Source organism: Anoplopoma fimbria, chromosome 16 (genome assembly GCF_027596085.1).
Source record: "Anoplopoma fimbria isolate UVic2021 breed Golden Eagle Sablefish chromosome 16, Afim_UVic_2022, whole genome shotgun sequence".
Taxonomy (NCBI): Eukaryota; Metazoa; Chordata; class Actinopteri; order Perciformes; family Anoplopomatidae; genus Anoplopoma; species Anoplopoma fimbria.
This window is the reverse complement of record NC_072464.1, coordinates 8,350,782-8,366,248: the sequence shown is the minus strand read 5'-3', so window position 1 is coordinate 8,366,248 and position 15,467 is coordinate 8,350,782. Positions and strand designations below refer to the sequence as shown.

General features: G+C 37.5%; 1 protein-coding gene across 1 annotated transcript; it reads left to right on the top strand.

The window, feature by feature from the left end:
* The first annotated feature begins 1,340 nt into the window (after positions 1-1,340).
* On the top strand, positions 1,341-15,443 carry LOC129104815 (signal transducer and activator of transcription 1-alpha/beta-like). The gene is made up of 24 exons (XM_054615663.1): positions 1,341-1,435; positions 1,832-1,959; positions 2,759-2,903; positions 3,051-3,146; positions 3,461-3,538; positions 3,657-3,735; positions 3,818-3,906; positions 4,574-4,725; positions 4,888-5,049; positions 5,152-5,244; positions 5,858-5,917; positions 6,078-6,104; positions 6,220-6,310; positions 6,430-6,471; positions 7,713-7,796; positions 7,942-8,043; positions 8,278-8,413; positions 8,843-8,883; positions 9,005-9,081; positions 9,214-9,353; positions 9,857-10,036; positions 10,335-10,398; positions 10,621-10,699; positions 12,583-15,443. Exons 2-24 carry the CDS (start codon positions 1,832-1,834, stop codon positions 12,712-12,714), a joined length of 2,277 nt encoding a protein of 758 aa, XP_054471638.1. The 5' UTR covers positions 1,341-1,435; the 3' UTR covers positions 12,715-15,443.
* The last annotated feature ends 24 nt before the right edge of the window (positions 15,444-15,467 follow it).

Genomic DNA, 15,467 nt, shown 5'->3' with positions numbered 1-15,467 from the left:
TTGTATATCATTTAGAATTGATTATTGGTCATAATAATAAAAAAAGAATAATGTTTATATATAAACAACAGACTACATCCAGAATATTGCACAAAGCCCCCATTTGTTTGTTGTTGAACACTATGAAGAACCCGAGACAATAAGATGCATGTCAACCAACCCAAGATTAGGTGGGCCCCACCAGACACCTATCTTTGAAGAATGCTAGGATTGGACTGGGTTGGGGGCTTCCATCAAGAAAAATTTGCCCAGTACCTGTGAGATCAGGTCGAGGGGCCGGTTTTAAAATACAGAAAATACAAACATCAAAAACCCAAATTTAGAAAATGGAGGGCAAATAATATTTAAAGATCATGGAGGATATCAATGTGAGAACATAATCATGAGGCACACAGACATGAAAATGGAGTCAGTTTACTTCAGTATTTCAATTGGTTTTTTTTGCTTTATACTTCAAATCCCACTACATTATGGAGACAAATCTTGTACTTTTTACTCGACTTATTAGAAAACTTGCAGTTACTAGTTGCAGTTGCAGACTCCGATTAATAACACAAAATGTAATCACCAAACAAATTAAGGTGTATTATAATGGATAAAGTTAATACTTTATGGATCCCTGGGGGGAATTCACAAACCTCCCAGCAGTATTGCAAAAAATATGAACCGTCCTTTGTGAGCAGCAACATTAAAGTAATGAATACATTAATGCATCAACAATTATTATGCAGTTATACATATTATTCTTAAAAGGCCATAATGCATTTCTGTGCTGTAAGTATATTTTATGCAAATGTTGTGCTTTTACTTCATGTTTTGAAAAAATGTGGAATTCTTTTGCTTGTTACAGAGCATTTTTACATGGTGCCGAGACTTTTACTATCTGAGTGCTTCTTCCACCACCGACAGTGAGCCAGCAGAGCTTTGAAACTTGCAGACCTCAATGGAAGAAAACATGACTCATGTTTAATCTGTGCTTTTCCTTGTTGGACATGTCAAACTGTGGCCTGTGACAAAGGTTTATGAAAAAGCTCTCTCTCTCTGGTAATTTAGGCCGGATACATCCAATGAAATGGAAACATATTATATATATTTCAAAACTGAGTTTGGGTCCTGAGTAAAGGTCAATCATCCTTTAAATATCCAACAACAGAACGGCCCAATGTAAAAACAAAAAAACAAAAAACGTTCCTGTAATATTTTGAAGGGGGAAATCCAGCCCGTGTTAACACCGGTTGACTCATCTGATCGGGATGATTTCTCGAGAATCACGTGGTGTTGCGTAGGAGTGCCCCATATAAATAAACGCCACACTCTTCTCCGTAATACGTTCACAGTGTTTCATAAGCGAGACAGTCAGGACATATTCTATCATATAATATATATTATCCTGCAAGCCCGATCTATAACAACAACAAGGGGAAACAGCCAAGAGGTAAGTTGTTTTTTCTGTCTGTATGGACTACTTGTAAGAAAAACATTTGTTTTTTTGTTTTGTTTTAAGGAGGTGCATATAAAGGCGATTTTAACGTCCGTGATATTTTACGTAATTGTAGTGAGTGTTGGCTTAATTCGTACTTTTTTTAGCTGTGTTGTCAAAATGATCTGCTATTATTATTATTATTTTTAATTTTATTTTATTATCAGTATTATTATTATTGATATCAGTACCATTACTTTTCGCGGATAAATGACGACACAATTGATTCAAATCTTGAACATAACTTAAACATGATAATAAATCAAAACGCATCGGCGTTATTGACTTTCTCTCAGAGATGGAGTTCAGACTAACATGGTCTCTGTTTGTTTTTTCCCCGGCTGACTCCAGATGTCCCAGTGGCAGGACCTGCTGAGTCTCGACTCAGCCCTCCAGGGCCGAGTGAGCCGGCTGTACGAGGGAAGGTTCCCCAGAGAGATCCGCCACTGTCTGTGCGTCACCATAGAGAGCCATGACTGGTAGGAGAGACACCAATAGGGGCCCTCTTCTTCTAGGTTCACAAATGAAAACGTTACCTGAGCTTTAATTAAAAAAACAAATAAAAACATTGCATGAGCTTTAATTCACCAGTTTGTAGTAATTGCATGTTTGTCAATACTGTGTACGCTACTGATAAAGGATAGGGCTCTTAGAGTCATAGTTGCATTATTGCCATCTTGAAACACAGTTTTTCAGTTAAAATCTAGTTGATTTGTCAGTTTTTTTTAATTGTCCTTAAGTTGTAATTTTGATTTAAAGATGTTTCGCTTAATTTAGTTATTATAACTAATTACAAATTGTTAACCAATGCATACAAAATGCACATAGATTGGAAAAAATGGGGCGGTACCACTGGACATAAAGGGTCAAGGTGACCCCACTCATGCCCCTATACAGGGTTAACCGGTACTTGTCCTAAAAGAAGATTCTTTAAAAAAGATTAAAAACTATAATTTTTCATGACTTTGGTGAAAAACAGAAATCTTTATACTGAACCATGAACTGTATATCATTACTTAATAATAAGAAGAAGTTGATGATAAAGAGGAAGAAAAATAGGAAAAAGAAAAGCCTCAAAAACGGCCAAAAAATGTATATATACTGGTTTTGGGACACAGATTATGAACCCCTGTTACAAGTATACAGAGTTAAAGCAAAACTGTCTGGATGGCCCAAATTTTACTGTTCAGAAATGTACCGCACTGTATGCCCTCATTCAGCACATGTAGACAGACACCAGCCCTGAGTGGATGTACATTTTCTGTTGCTTGTTGATAGGGATTTGGCAGCTGTGGATGAAAATAAAGCAAGAACTTGTTTCCATGCACTCCTGGTGTCTTTGGAAGAACTGCGGAACCGTTCTGTTCAGCAGAACAACATCTTGCTGGGACCTGATTTTCCAGGCATGCAAGACTACTTGCTGGTAGGACAGACATGCCGTTATGTGAACAGAACATTACAGTAAACATTTGATTTAGATTTACCTTGATTTCTATTCTCAAATCAGAATGATTAAAACCTTCTTATTGATTTGGTGTGTATTTGATTATTATGATCTTGTTTCTCTTAGAAACACTTTGAAGAGGAGCCTCGGAACTTGGCTGTTATCCTCTCTGTAAACCTAAAGGAGGAAAAGACAATCCTGGCTTCAGCCTCTGAATCAAAGGTAAGATGGTATCGGATGGATGGACAGAACAGCAGAAACGCTGTAAACGTCAAAATATCCAAAATGCCCTATGAACTAATAATGTGCTAAAGATAATACAAATCTGTCTTTTGTTTGGTATAACTATTTTATTCCTGCTCTGAGGGGACGCATCTAAACTCAGTTTTTTGCACAATTAACTATTGCAGAGCACCCTGAAATGTAACTTGCGGTTGAAGAGGCAAACACTGTCAAAGAGTCTGTTTTGTAAGAATAACCACGATATGCCAGTAATAGCAAATTAATTAAAGCACATATTTTTTTGTCTTTGTCAGGGTTGCAGCAGTCCAGCCGTTAATCAAAAATGGAAAGAGGTGGACAACAATGTCAATGAACTGAAACGACAGTCTTTGGTAAAGTCACTTGGACTGAAACATATTTTTTGATTACACAGATTGGTGGACAGCCATCTAGGAGAAAGAAACATACTTCATTATTTTCTAAATTTGTGACTTTAAACTCTCAACACAGGAGGTGAAGAGGGAAATGAGGTCACTGGAGTTCCTAAATGAAAACCTTGACTTTATACAGAGGACCTGGCAAACGCAAGGTACTGTATTGTAGGAGACAGAAAAAAGAAACAGGTGTGGTGTGAATTCCTGCATCATGGATGCCTCATTTGTCATTTCCAGTGGAGCAGTGCGTTGGATTGGCCCAGTCTCATGCTGTTGTGGAAGAGGAATGTCGCAGGCGCACCAACTTTATCACACAAACAAAGGAGGTACTGTAGATACGTGTTTGGTGAGTCGTTGTTGACACAGCACAAACTGATAAACCACTTTCTCAAAGCGTTTTACGCTTTACATGTTGATAGCAAGAAAGTCAGTTCTAAATGTGTTGTTTTTGGATATTGTAAGTAAAAAGTATTGATTTTTATTTAAAGCATGTTTTGTATTATTACATAATTATTTCAGGTTTTTTTTTGCTTTTCTGTTTTTTAAGTCATGATTGCTTTTCTTGATAAAATGCATGATATGATGGTTCTAACCAACAACGATTTTACATTATTATTTACGCTGTTGGGGGATGATAATGATGGTCATGCGTGTGCGTGCATGTGTGTGTCTGTCTGTCTGTCCGCAGCTTATCTTGTATGCTGTTTGACAGATCAAATAAATATTTATTGTGCTCATTTATTACTGTATGTTCGTGGCATGGTTGCAGTGATTCACAATTTTTTTTTTTTTTTTTTTTATTGTTTTATACTATCATTAACTGCTGACTCGTCACTTTTCTAAACCGGCTGGTAGGGGCTGCAAGTGCTCCGTAGCAAAAGGCATGTCCTAGGAATCAGCTAGGCTAAAAACAAGTCTAATCTAGTCTGTCGCAGGCCATATTTTGCCCTTTGTTGTGGCTTAAAAACGGACTGAACTTCTTTTGTCTTGCAGATAGTGCTGCAGCAGATGGAGAACATTTTAGGCCTGGCACAGAAAATTGTGGCCACTCTCACAGATGTGGAGCTACCTGAGTGGAAGCGCAGGCAGCAGATGGCCTGCATTGGAAGTCCAGCTGACACCTGTCTAGACCATCTCCAGAAGTGGTGAGAACTTATTAGCACTACCTTGGCTTGTTACGGTCAATGTTGAGGAACAAACTTTGTGTGTTTGAGGAAACGTGTGAGTGTTCCCATGCTGTCAGACTGTATACCTAACAACAAACTCGTCTCTATGCGTGCCTGTCTTTGCTCATGTTGTATGTGCAGGTTCACGACTGTGGCAGAGACGCTGCTAGGAGTACACGAACAGCTGCAGAAACTGCAAGACCAAAACATAATATACAACAGCACCGATGCCTCCAGCCTCACAGGTCCCATGGCGGAATTTGAGAAATTCATGCTGTCCTTGCTCACAAAACTTCTTGCAAAGTGAGACATGGCATCAGGTTTCTTCCGTGTCATTTATATCACATAGACTGATATCCACTCTTTCATATTGTCGACATGTTTTGTTGTGGTCTTGCTTTGCAGTGCTCTCGTGGTTGAGAAACAACCGTTCATGTCCAGTTTACCACAACGACCTCTAATACTTAAGACCGGTGTGCGGTTCACAGTGACAGTGAGGTAAGTCTGCACCTAACACAGTGTTGCTCTGCAGTCTACTTAGAAATAGTAGCCAAAACAGCATTCAGATGGATGATATGTCTGGGTCTTAGAAATAAACGTCAACTGTGGAGCGATTTCAGGTTACCTACTTTTTGCTTTTGTTTCATGCATAGCATTTTTTGAACGTGTAGTCAAATACGGCACTGTACTGTAAGAAATATTACTGTAATTCATATGACAGCAGTTTCTTTTTCTGTGAAATTATTACTGTTATCGTTAATGCTAATTTTTTATTACCGTGTTGACATTAAATGTTCCACTCGTGATGATAAAGTTGCGTTAATTTTTTTCCTAATCAAATACTTTCTTGGTGCCAGTAGGCTTGAAAAGTGGCTGTGGCCTCCAACAACACGTGTTGAAATGTATTAAAATGCCATTAAAAATGTCTAAAACTACTTTATGCAGCCTAGAAATATCAAATTAACTTATTAGCATTTTATCTGTACCAGTTGGAATTGCTAAATATGAGCTTTATAGCATAATAACATAATTCTTAAAATAGTTCTGGGATGTATTTTATGGACAGAAGGAGAGATATTTTTCAGTCAGTATTTGTTTCTTCTTTTCTCAGGTTCTTGGCAAACCTCCCAGAGTTCAAGTGCCTGCTCAAAGTCAAACCTGTATTTGACAAGTAAGTCAAAGAAAACTATAATCCTACATAAAGATTTCTTCCATTGCATTTTTTTAATTTTCCTTTAACTGATTTTGTTTGTTACTTTTCTGTTTCTAAAAAAAACACTTGCCTTTGTTTTCTAATCAATATTTTTATAATATGTTTTATCACCTTAAAGGGATGTTGAAGCCAAGACACTTAAAGGGTAGGTAAAGGGTACCAATACAATTAAAACAATCTGAAGTGTAAATTGGCAAATTCTTATAAACTACTGATACATTTTTGGACATTAAACGCTTTCTGGCCTGATATCGTTGTAGGTTCCGCCACTTTGACTTCAACAAGGATGACAGTAAAGTGTTGGACGTGGATTCGCCCTGTGGAGGCTTGGTGGCAGAATTTAGTCACATGGTAGGAAACTCCTCCTGTTTTATGAACATACATATGATATAATGCATAGGTCCAAAAAATATATTAGCGTATATAATGAGTGCATTTTCTTAGACACACTTTTTTTGTTTGTTTTTCAGTCACTCAAGGAAAGCAAATCAAGAACCAAAGGATCATATGAGGTAAGATGAGACATTCAAACTTAATTAACTGCAGTTTGTTCTTTGTGTATTGGTCGCCATCTGATGGCTGTGGACATTTAACAACACTAACATAAGAAAAAAAGAAAAGTAAAAGTTAAAATTTAGAGATAGAATTTCCAAATGAAACAACTAAGAGGTTTTTAGGCCTTTTTAAAAGAGGGTCAGCTCTAAGTGTCCCTCATCTGCATGACGGTGGAACCAGTTATTCAGGCAGATGTGGGCCAAACTGTGAGTTAAAAAGCACTAATCTTGGTTTGTCAAGGCAGTGTCGGTGTTCTGTCACAATAAATGCTCATGTTGCCCTGTATTTACTGGATGTGTAAATTCTTGCTAGAGCTAGAGCCATGATCAAACACCTGCGGTTAGCTGAATCGGTTATTTCTTTCAAATGCCAGATTAAGATGTCTTTTTTGTATACACGTTTTAAGGTTTTATGTCTTGTTTTTATTAATTTGTGTTTGTTTTCTTGCTTGACTGTAATTCCGCTGCTGTTAAGCACTTTGTGACCTCTGTCTGTGAAAAGCGCTTTATAAATACATTTTATTATTTATTATTATTAATGCTTACATCGCCATGCTAATATGCTTAAAATGGTAATGCTAACATGCTAATGTTTAGCAGGTATAATGTTTACCATGGTTCATCATCTTAGTTTGGCATTTTACTAATTAGCAAAACAACAACATAATACAGCTAAGGCTGATGGGAACTACATTCGTTTTGCAGGTATTTGGTCAAAACTAAAGAAATGGAATAAAACATTTGATCTGATAATGTTTAATTTATTCTGAAGGGTTGTGTATCACATTTTATGGTACATCAACCAGTTGTGACATGTCCATTAAGGCCAAAGTGGTGGATGAACTGACTGGTAGTTGGACCGAGATTGCCATGCCATTGACATGTCCTTAATCCTTAAACAGTTAATGAAGGTTTAAGGTAGCTTTCCAAAGAACATTTGTGTGGGACAACTACATGTTGATAGATAAGAAAGATGGATGGAATTCAGTGAATGCAAATATTGCTACCCAACTAGTAAGGAGAGCAGCAAAAGTGAGACGTTTTATGGATGGCGGGTAAATATAACCACCATCAAATCACAACATAGGTGTGTTTCACTCGTATTAGATTTCATTAAAAGTGATTTCCCCCACACAATACCTATGTGATTGCAAATGATTAAACAAGTATTTCTTCCTTCTCTCTTTCTTCTTCATCAGAGTCATCTGGTGGTCACCGAGGAACTCCACATCATTAAGTTTGAGACAGGGTTTCAGCACGCTGGACTGGGATTTAACATCGAGGTAAGTAAACAGAGGCATTTCAATCTCTGTGTACTATTTGCTGCTGAACCGAAGATATTATTGGTGTAAGAGGAGGCACTATTGGAGCAGGAAAATTGTAGCCAGGCTGTTTATTTAATGGCCTCCTCCTCCTGTGTTGTTCCAGACCAGCTCTCTGCCTGTGGTTGTCATCTCCAGCACCAATCAGGTCGTCAATGCCTGGGTCTCTGTCATGTGGTTCAACATGCTGTCCACTAGTGAACCAAGGGTAAAGCCATCACACCTCAACACAACAAAAAAACAATATCAGGCTCTGTTAACTACATGATAGGACACATCCAGACAGCACCAAACAGTCGTACAAATGCATTTTTGCTTTTATTTTTTATTTTCTACAGTTTGTACCATTTTCTTTCTTCTTATTGTGTTGCACAGGTTCATATTTGTAAGTCCAATTGTCAAGTCTTGAATCACATTTGAATTCTGTGACTTTCTTCTGTAGAACCTGTCCATGTTTCTCGACCCTCCTCCACTCACCTGGCACAAGCTCTCACAGGTTCTGAGCTGGCAGTTTATGTCCGTTGGCCAACGCGAGCTCGACGAAAACCAGCTCTCCATGCTGCAAGACAGAATCGTGGGTGAGTGCTTGACCGCTTCTTCCACACAAGTGTCACTTTCAAGTGTTTGGTTGCTAAAAGGAGTTCAAAAAACATGATGTTAAAAACAACACGTTTTGGTTTTACCTTGGGTTATGTGGCCTATTGTACTCATTCTTGACTTGGCACAGTTTTTATGCTAAGCTAAGCTCCACTTCTGAAGCTTGATACTGCACAGACTTGAGAGTAGATTCACTCATCTAACTAAAGAAAGCGTATTTGTCAAACAATTCCTTTCAAACACTATCGGCATCGTCTAATTATATTTAATTATATGAGAGAAAAGTGAAAAAAGCGACTGTGTCCATATTTTTTGGGGAAAACTGAGTCAATTTAACAAATATATGACTTAATTTTCATTTTTATTTTCATGACATTTCTTATGTAGGCTAACTGTTAGTTTCTTCGCAGACGATCCTGATGGTCTCGTTCAGTGGAGCAAGTTCTCCAAGGTGAGCGTTGAGCAAGATTCTGTTCATACTGTAGTTAAACTATTGGTTCAACCTGAGGGACTTCAGTGTATGTGTGTGTGTGTGTGTTTACATGTTGACTTTTTATTTCTTGTGTGGACAGAATGAAAGTGCCTGGATTTGGATTGATGGAATCCTGGATTTGATCAAAAGGCACTTGGTGGATCTCTGGCGGGATGGGTAAGACTCATCTCCAGGCAACTTTTTACTGTTTTGGTTTTGTTTCGTTCACAACAACCTAACATTTCTGAATATTATCACACTATACATCCCATTAAACTAAACTTTCGTCATATTCTGTGTTTGTTTCAGGTCCATCATGGGGTTCGTGAGCCGGGAGAGAACACAGGTTCTGTTGCAGGAAAAACAGACCGGGACCTTTCTGCTACGCTTTAGCGAAAGCAACAAAGATGGAGCAATCACCTTCAGCTGGGTTGATCGCTGCAATGGTGGTATGTTAAGGAGGATTTTAACTCTATGGATTTTCCAAGACATTTATGCAAGTTGAAATAAGTCGCATGATGCCGCGGCAAAGCATCATGCGACTTATTTCAAGTTGCATAGATTCCACGTTTGCATGATTTTACATTAAGCTTGTATGTAATCAGGTCGCTCAAAAGTTTGTACCATCACAGCATTTTCACACTGTTGTTGTTGTTCCCTGCCGCAGTTTTTGTCATTCCTAATAATCCTGCATGTGTACAAAAATAATATTGTTTTGATATTTCTCTTTCATTGTCCTCCACCTAAGCCCACCGAAGCCAAATCTTAATACAGTCCAAACAAACCACCATGAACTATACATCAAGTGCAAATGAGCATTCCCTTTTCCATCTTTTCTCTTCTTGCTGCAGTCTTCTTGTCTTGAGTGAATTAAATTATTTCAACACCAGACATTCATGTATGTTATCTCTTTGTTCCCTTACTTCTTTCTCTGTATGTGATTCCCCTGTAGAAACCCATGTGCATGCAGTCGAGCCCTACACAAAGAATGAGCTGTTGTCCATCTCTGTGCCGGACATCATTTACCACTACAGTCTGAGAGCCCAGGGGAGAAAGCACAGGAATCCACTGATCTACCTCTACCCAGACATAGACAAAGACGCTGCCTTTAAACGCTACTACAAACCTCGTGGTATTGTCTCTCGTTTGACTTTCCCCTTGAGGACAAAAATTGAATTGTTTCATAATTGCAGACACATCTTGTCTAATTTTAAAAGTATTGCATAACAACTTAATTTGAACTTCATGCAACAGTTGGAGGAAATAAACCTCCCCGCACTCGTTATGATTAGTGGATTCATGATGTTAATGTTGCAAATGATGCTGAGGTTATCTGGTTTAAGTCAATGATGTGTTCTTAGTAGCATACTATACTTAATTGAACATGAATCCTGTTATAATCTTTAATCTCTAAACCTCTGTTCATGCAGAAATGTCGGCAACTAAAAAGGTCGTAAGTGACTACGTGAACAGAACTATGGTTCCCGTCTCAGAGTAAGTGAGATAATCATAACTGAACAAAAAATACATCGGGATTGAACGCTTTGTATCTCATATATTTGACCATCTACAACTGTTACCCTCATGGAGAGCCAGGGGATGCTTTCAAAATGCTAAATGACCACATAAATAAAACTATGAACAGTATTTTATTATAATTATATTGTTTAATGCTATAGGAGAAATTTGCCTTAATTTTCTATGTTTTTTCTACAGCAATCCTACGCCACCGCCGTCTCCACCGACCGAGATGCCCATTATGGACATGGACATGGACATGGACCCTGGAATAACAGTGGGTTTGAAATTTTACAACATATTTTTCTACAGTGGCTTTTATTGATATTTTTGGCCAGTGTGGGGCAGTGGCACAAGCTACTAACACAACATTGACATATGAGGAATCTATAGCAGGGCTATTAAACTAAATTGTTCGGGGGGGCACATTTTCAGATGACAATCACAATTTCCCTGCACTATCAGTCTCATTATGTATATACACTTGACACAACGCGCCACATCATTTTCCAAACTTTTTCTTCTCTAAATTGCAGAAGTGGCCTAATCATAAACAACTCAAGCTGTGATATAGCCCCAAAAGTAAACAATGTTTTATAGGCCTACAGCTCATCATAATTTCTTACCTATCTACATCCCAGCATTTCCTGTAAACATTTAGCCTGGATGCCTGTAGGCCACCGATGAGAGAGATTGCACTTCTTTGACTGGGCAATGGCAGATGACCAGGCAATAACTAAGTTGAGTGCATTGCACGCTGTGGTGGCCCAGGCAGTGGAGCCATTTTATCCTTCGTGCAATAGCAGACAGTTGCACATGTTTTGATTGGCTGGCACTGACAGCACAGGAGGGATCTGATGGTTTGAAGGATATAATGTGGCAAAAAAGTTATTGGCGTGATTCGTTTTTTGTTCAGTTTTTAAATTGTATTTATTTGTAAACAGAATCCGAACTGTCTGTCTTGGGCCAGATAAATAGGCTTTGTATATAACAGGGAGGACATTTTGTTGTAGGCTAACCGAGAAAGTTAGCATTACACTGGCTCCCTCGACAAAAAGCCCATGGGCTATTTTCATTAGATTTTAGATTATTGCAGAAATAAAGTGTGTGTGGCATTGTATGGTTAAGATGCAATTGGTAGAAGTAAAAAGCTATAAAGTTTGGGCTACAAGCCAACTACATCATGGTAGCATGAGTATACACAATGAGGCTGTGAAGGCGGACTTGTCCATGTGATGGCGTTTTGTAGTCTCATCTAGCCACTTGTTAGCAAGTGCCTTTTTTAAGAGACTTAAATCTTCAAAATTCACGAGAAGGGTAATAACTGACAAATTATATATTGTAAAACAAAACGTTTAAAGTTTCTTAAGCTTGTGTTAACCACAGACCTTATTTTGAACATCTAACAAAAACCCATCCAAAAACATTATTGCGTGAAGGTGCCTTTTTGTCTGCTAGCAAAAAAAACAGAAAAACAGTTGCTGTGTCTTGGGATGCACTACCATCAGGTTAAATATACCCCAGAACTAAGTATTTATACTCTGCCAAACCAAAAAACTGAGGATACAGGCAATAAGACTTGAGGCATTAGCAGGAAGAATGTGAAAAAGTGACATCTTGATACTCAGAATGCCTAACGTTAAGTGTGCAGCAAGCATTTTGTCCAAATGTCCGTTTAAGCATAACCATGTTCTGTAAATTAAGCTCAAGTATTTTCACAGCATGCAATTTGTGTTATGGTGGAATGTGGATGTCTCAGAAAGCTATGCAGTAGGCTATTACGTTTGCAAGAGCCTTATCTAACTATATTACTTTGCTTACACATAGCTACCATTAGCTTGCTAACAGCTAACTGGTCCTATCATCATTGAAGTTATCAACTGCAACCCAGGTAGACATAGTAGGGTAAAGCAATGGGTATGAGAGGGGGGCGGGGACTCTTTCAGTGCATCAGAACTTGTAAATTTGTTCCATTGTTAATATGAAAATATGTTTTAGTGCAGCTTTAACAATCTCACCATTTCAGTTATTCCAGGTTTTTCAAAGATACAGTTGCAGTTTGATTAAGAGATTAAGTTTGATTTCCTTTTTTTTTTTAAATATGAGACAACCTTTCCTCTGACGTTAATTTAAAACAAAATCTTTTTTGTTTCCCTGTAGCTGGATAATGCTGAACTCTTCGCTGAACTCTTCGCTGATTTACTCGACATACCTGAACACCCCGACTTAATGACAATTTATCAAGAAACAGCATCAACTCATACCTTCGGCGATCTTAGTTGCTCCTTCTGAAAATGTGCTGGGTCACTGTCTCAGAATCACAATGGGACACATTAATGAAATACATGGAATGTTTTCATAGCAGGTGTCAGTATTACAATAAAGAAACAGAACATGTCACTTACTATAAAAAAAAATGTAAATGTCATAAAAGCAATGATGTATGATCAATATTATTTAAAATTTTGCTAAAAAAAGCTAAAAGGAATGTTAGGCAAGGGGTGTTTCTAAATTAATGTGTGATGTTTTCTACTGTATTGTTTAAAAGTGTACTGCAAACCTTTCTACTTCCACACGATCACTTTTTGAATAATCTATTGATTCAGTAGAAAATCCTGCTGTCGTGTGTAAAAAAAACACCATACTGTACTCTGAATGTTCTTAACTTTTGTTTATTAAAATAAACATATCATTCCAGTGCCAGGAGAAATAACATCTGCATTTTACAGGACTGAACAACTTTATTTATACATAAGGTCAAAGGACAAACACAGTCAGTGGCCTATTGTCTTGGCTGCTTGTTTTCACCTTTTCTCTGTCTTGACCCCTACATGTCCTGGTCAAAATACACAAGCTTGCACTACTAAAAAATACCACGCTCTTTTAGAAAGCAGTTCAATCTTCAATCTTTCATCAAAAAGTCTAAGAACAGCACAGCACATTACACCTACTAAAATATGTGTCCTTTTGAATTACTTGTAAATATCTATTTAGCACTAGATAAATTGAGACCCATAAGAAACAAGTCTCACAAATGGGTAACCTGATGAGTCAAGTTAAGCCATGTATAACTGACTACACGTTTAATAAGAGTGAGTTGAATAGCTCAATTTGTTTGTTAAAATTGAACAGTTAATACTTTCATCTGCCTATAAACAGAACCCTTTTTATTTATGTTTAACAAAAAGTACATTTTGCAGTGTGCAAATATTTACTAAACTCATAATGGTGAGCAAGGAAACATATGTTACCTGTTAAACATCGACATGTTTTTAAGATTTACTTTTTGCCTTTATTTTTTTAGAGCAGTGTCATTGTGAAAAAGTCAGCATGCTAGTGTTACCATTGGATTGTCACATCACATCGTTTTCATTACAAGTTACGAGTTCCTGATATCTTTGACATGGAACTACAGTAGGAAGCTGACATGTCTCCCATTTGGTGACACAACTATAGACATGTCTGCAGACTGATGCCCCACCGCTGGCAGCTATAGCTAACATTAGCACTCGTCAAAATCAAATCCAATATAATTACATGTGTTTCAGCTAATTTTATTTGGGCCTGCTACAAACTAATTAACATAATTAACATGAATTTAAGTAAGAATTAAACTATTCTTTTGACTCTTCAGGTATTCTGTTTCTGATACTTGTGACTTCTAGGCCCCCATAGTACGAATATTTGTATATATATATATATATATATATATATATATTCACTATTATTATAGTGAGATTATCAGTGTAATAGTGATACTATGAGAAACCGCCACTTGGAATGTTACAGCATAGCATAAAATCCTGTGTCTTGACACATTTTGTGTGGTTCAGGTCAGTTATTGTACAGTAAGGTTTGTTCATATTTCTTAACTTGCACCAACTAAATATAATCAGGGTAAATTCAGAACATTCTTATAGTACAGTCTTTGATTTGGATTGTGGGAAACAGCATTTTGGAAATAACTCTCTAGTGCATAGGTAACATCATATCTAAGTAAGAATTACTGCAAGACGTCCATACAGATTGATAATTGTCAAAAGTTTTATAAATTGTCCTTGTGCTGCTAAAATTGTTCGGTGCAGGAAAACCCAACATTGTGACTATCCCAAAAAAAAAAAACAATGGCACGAAACAAAGTAAAAAAAAAAAAAATTGAACACGGAATAAAAATCTGATATTGTTGATAGGAAGGGCTGGAGGATATGGGGGGAAATGCATATGACAGAAAAATGTAAATATGACAACACAAAATATAAAATATAGAAACCATCTTGCCTTCACCCCAGAAGCAACAAACTACACAATCGTACATCTCTAAAAATGTTCCTCTTTAAAAAGTCTCTGTGAAATAAATACATAGTTTTTCTATTGCAAGTGTTCCCACTGAAAAATACATTCTGAGTACAATCTTTCAATGACTTCAAACGAGATGAAGTTTCATTGAAACCTGCCGCTGACCTCGCAGCAGTCAGGAGAACAATCTGAGAATATAGATGCAGCTATACGGAGATTAAACAGGCACACGACTGCACTGTCAGCGTAATGCCTGTGGGCCTTAACACATTTACACAATCAGAGACGCATTATAAAGCTTATATCATAATTTCCACACACCTCACTATCTCACAAACAAACACAGTCAGATATCACTCAAATGTTTCCTGGTAAGAGAATAATATAACATGAGCTATACTGTAACTAAACTAATACACTTTTATACAAACCATAGCCTGGGATACCACAAGATTTACGGTACCGACACATTACAAGAATAATATACTGTAAACATGATTGCATTACGGATACCCGGATGCTGTATCATTTGTTTAAACAGTATTGAGTAGGTGCTCACTCACACATACAACACGCACTACATTATGGTAGAGGCGAGGGAGTGATAACGAAGTAGAGCATCGATGTACAGCCGGAAAGCAAAGCACACCAGACGGGGACAAAGCAACAATAACTAATTCACTACACATTTTCAGAAGTGTGGTCCACAGCAGCGTAGAAACCTAAATATTGTAGATGTGTGCAGCAGG

Excerpts from the sequence above, each read along its gene's own strand:
- LOC129104815 (XM_054615663.1), top strand. The coding sequence starts at position 1,832 with ATGTCCCAGTGGCAGGACCTGCTGAGTCTCGACTCAGCCCTCCAGGGC. Across the intron at positions 7,797-7,941 it reads GACTGGGATTTAACATCGAG|ACCAGCTCTCTGCCTGTGGT; the intron begins GTAAGTAAACAG and ends GTGTTGTTCCAG. Across the intron at positions 9,082-9,213 it reads GTGGATCTCTGGCGGGATGG|GTCCATCATGGGGTTCGTGA; the intron begins GTAAGACTCATC and ends TGTTTGTTTCAG.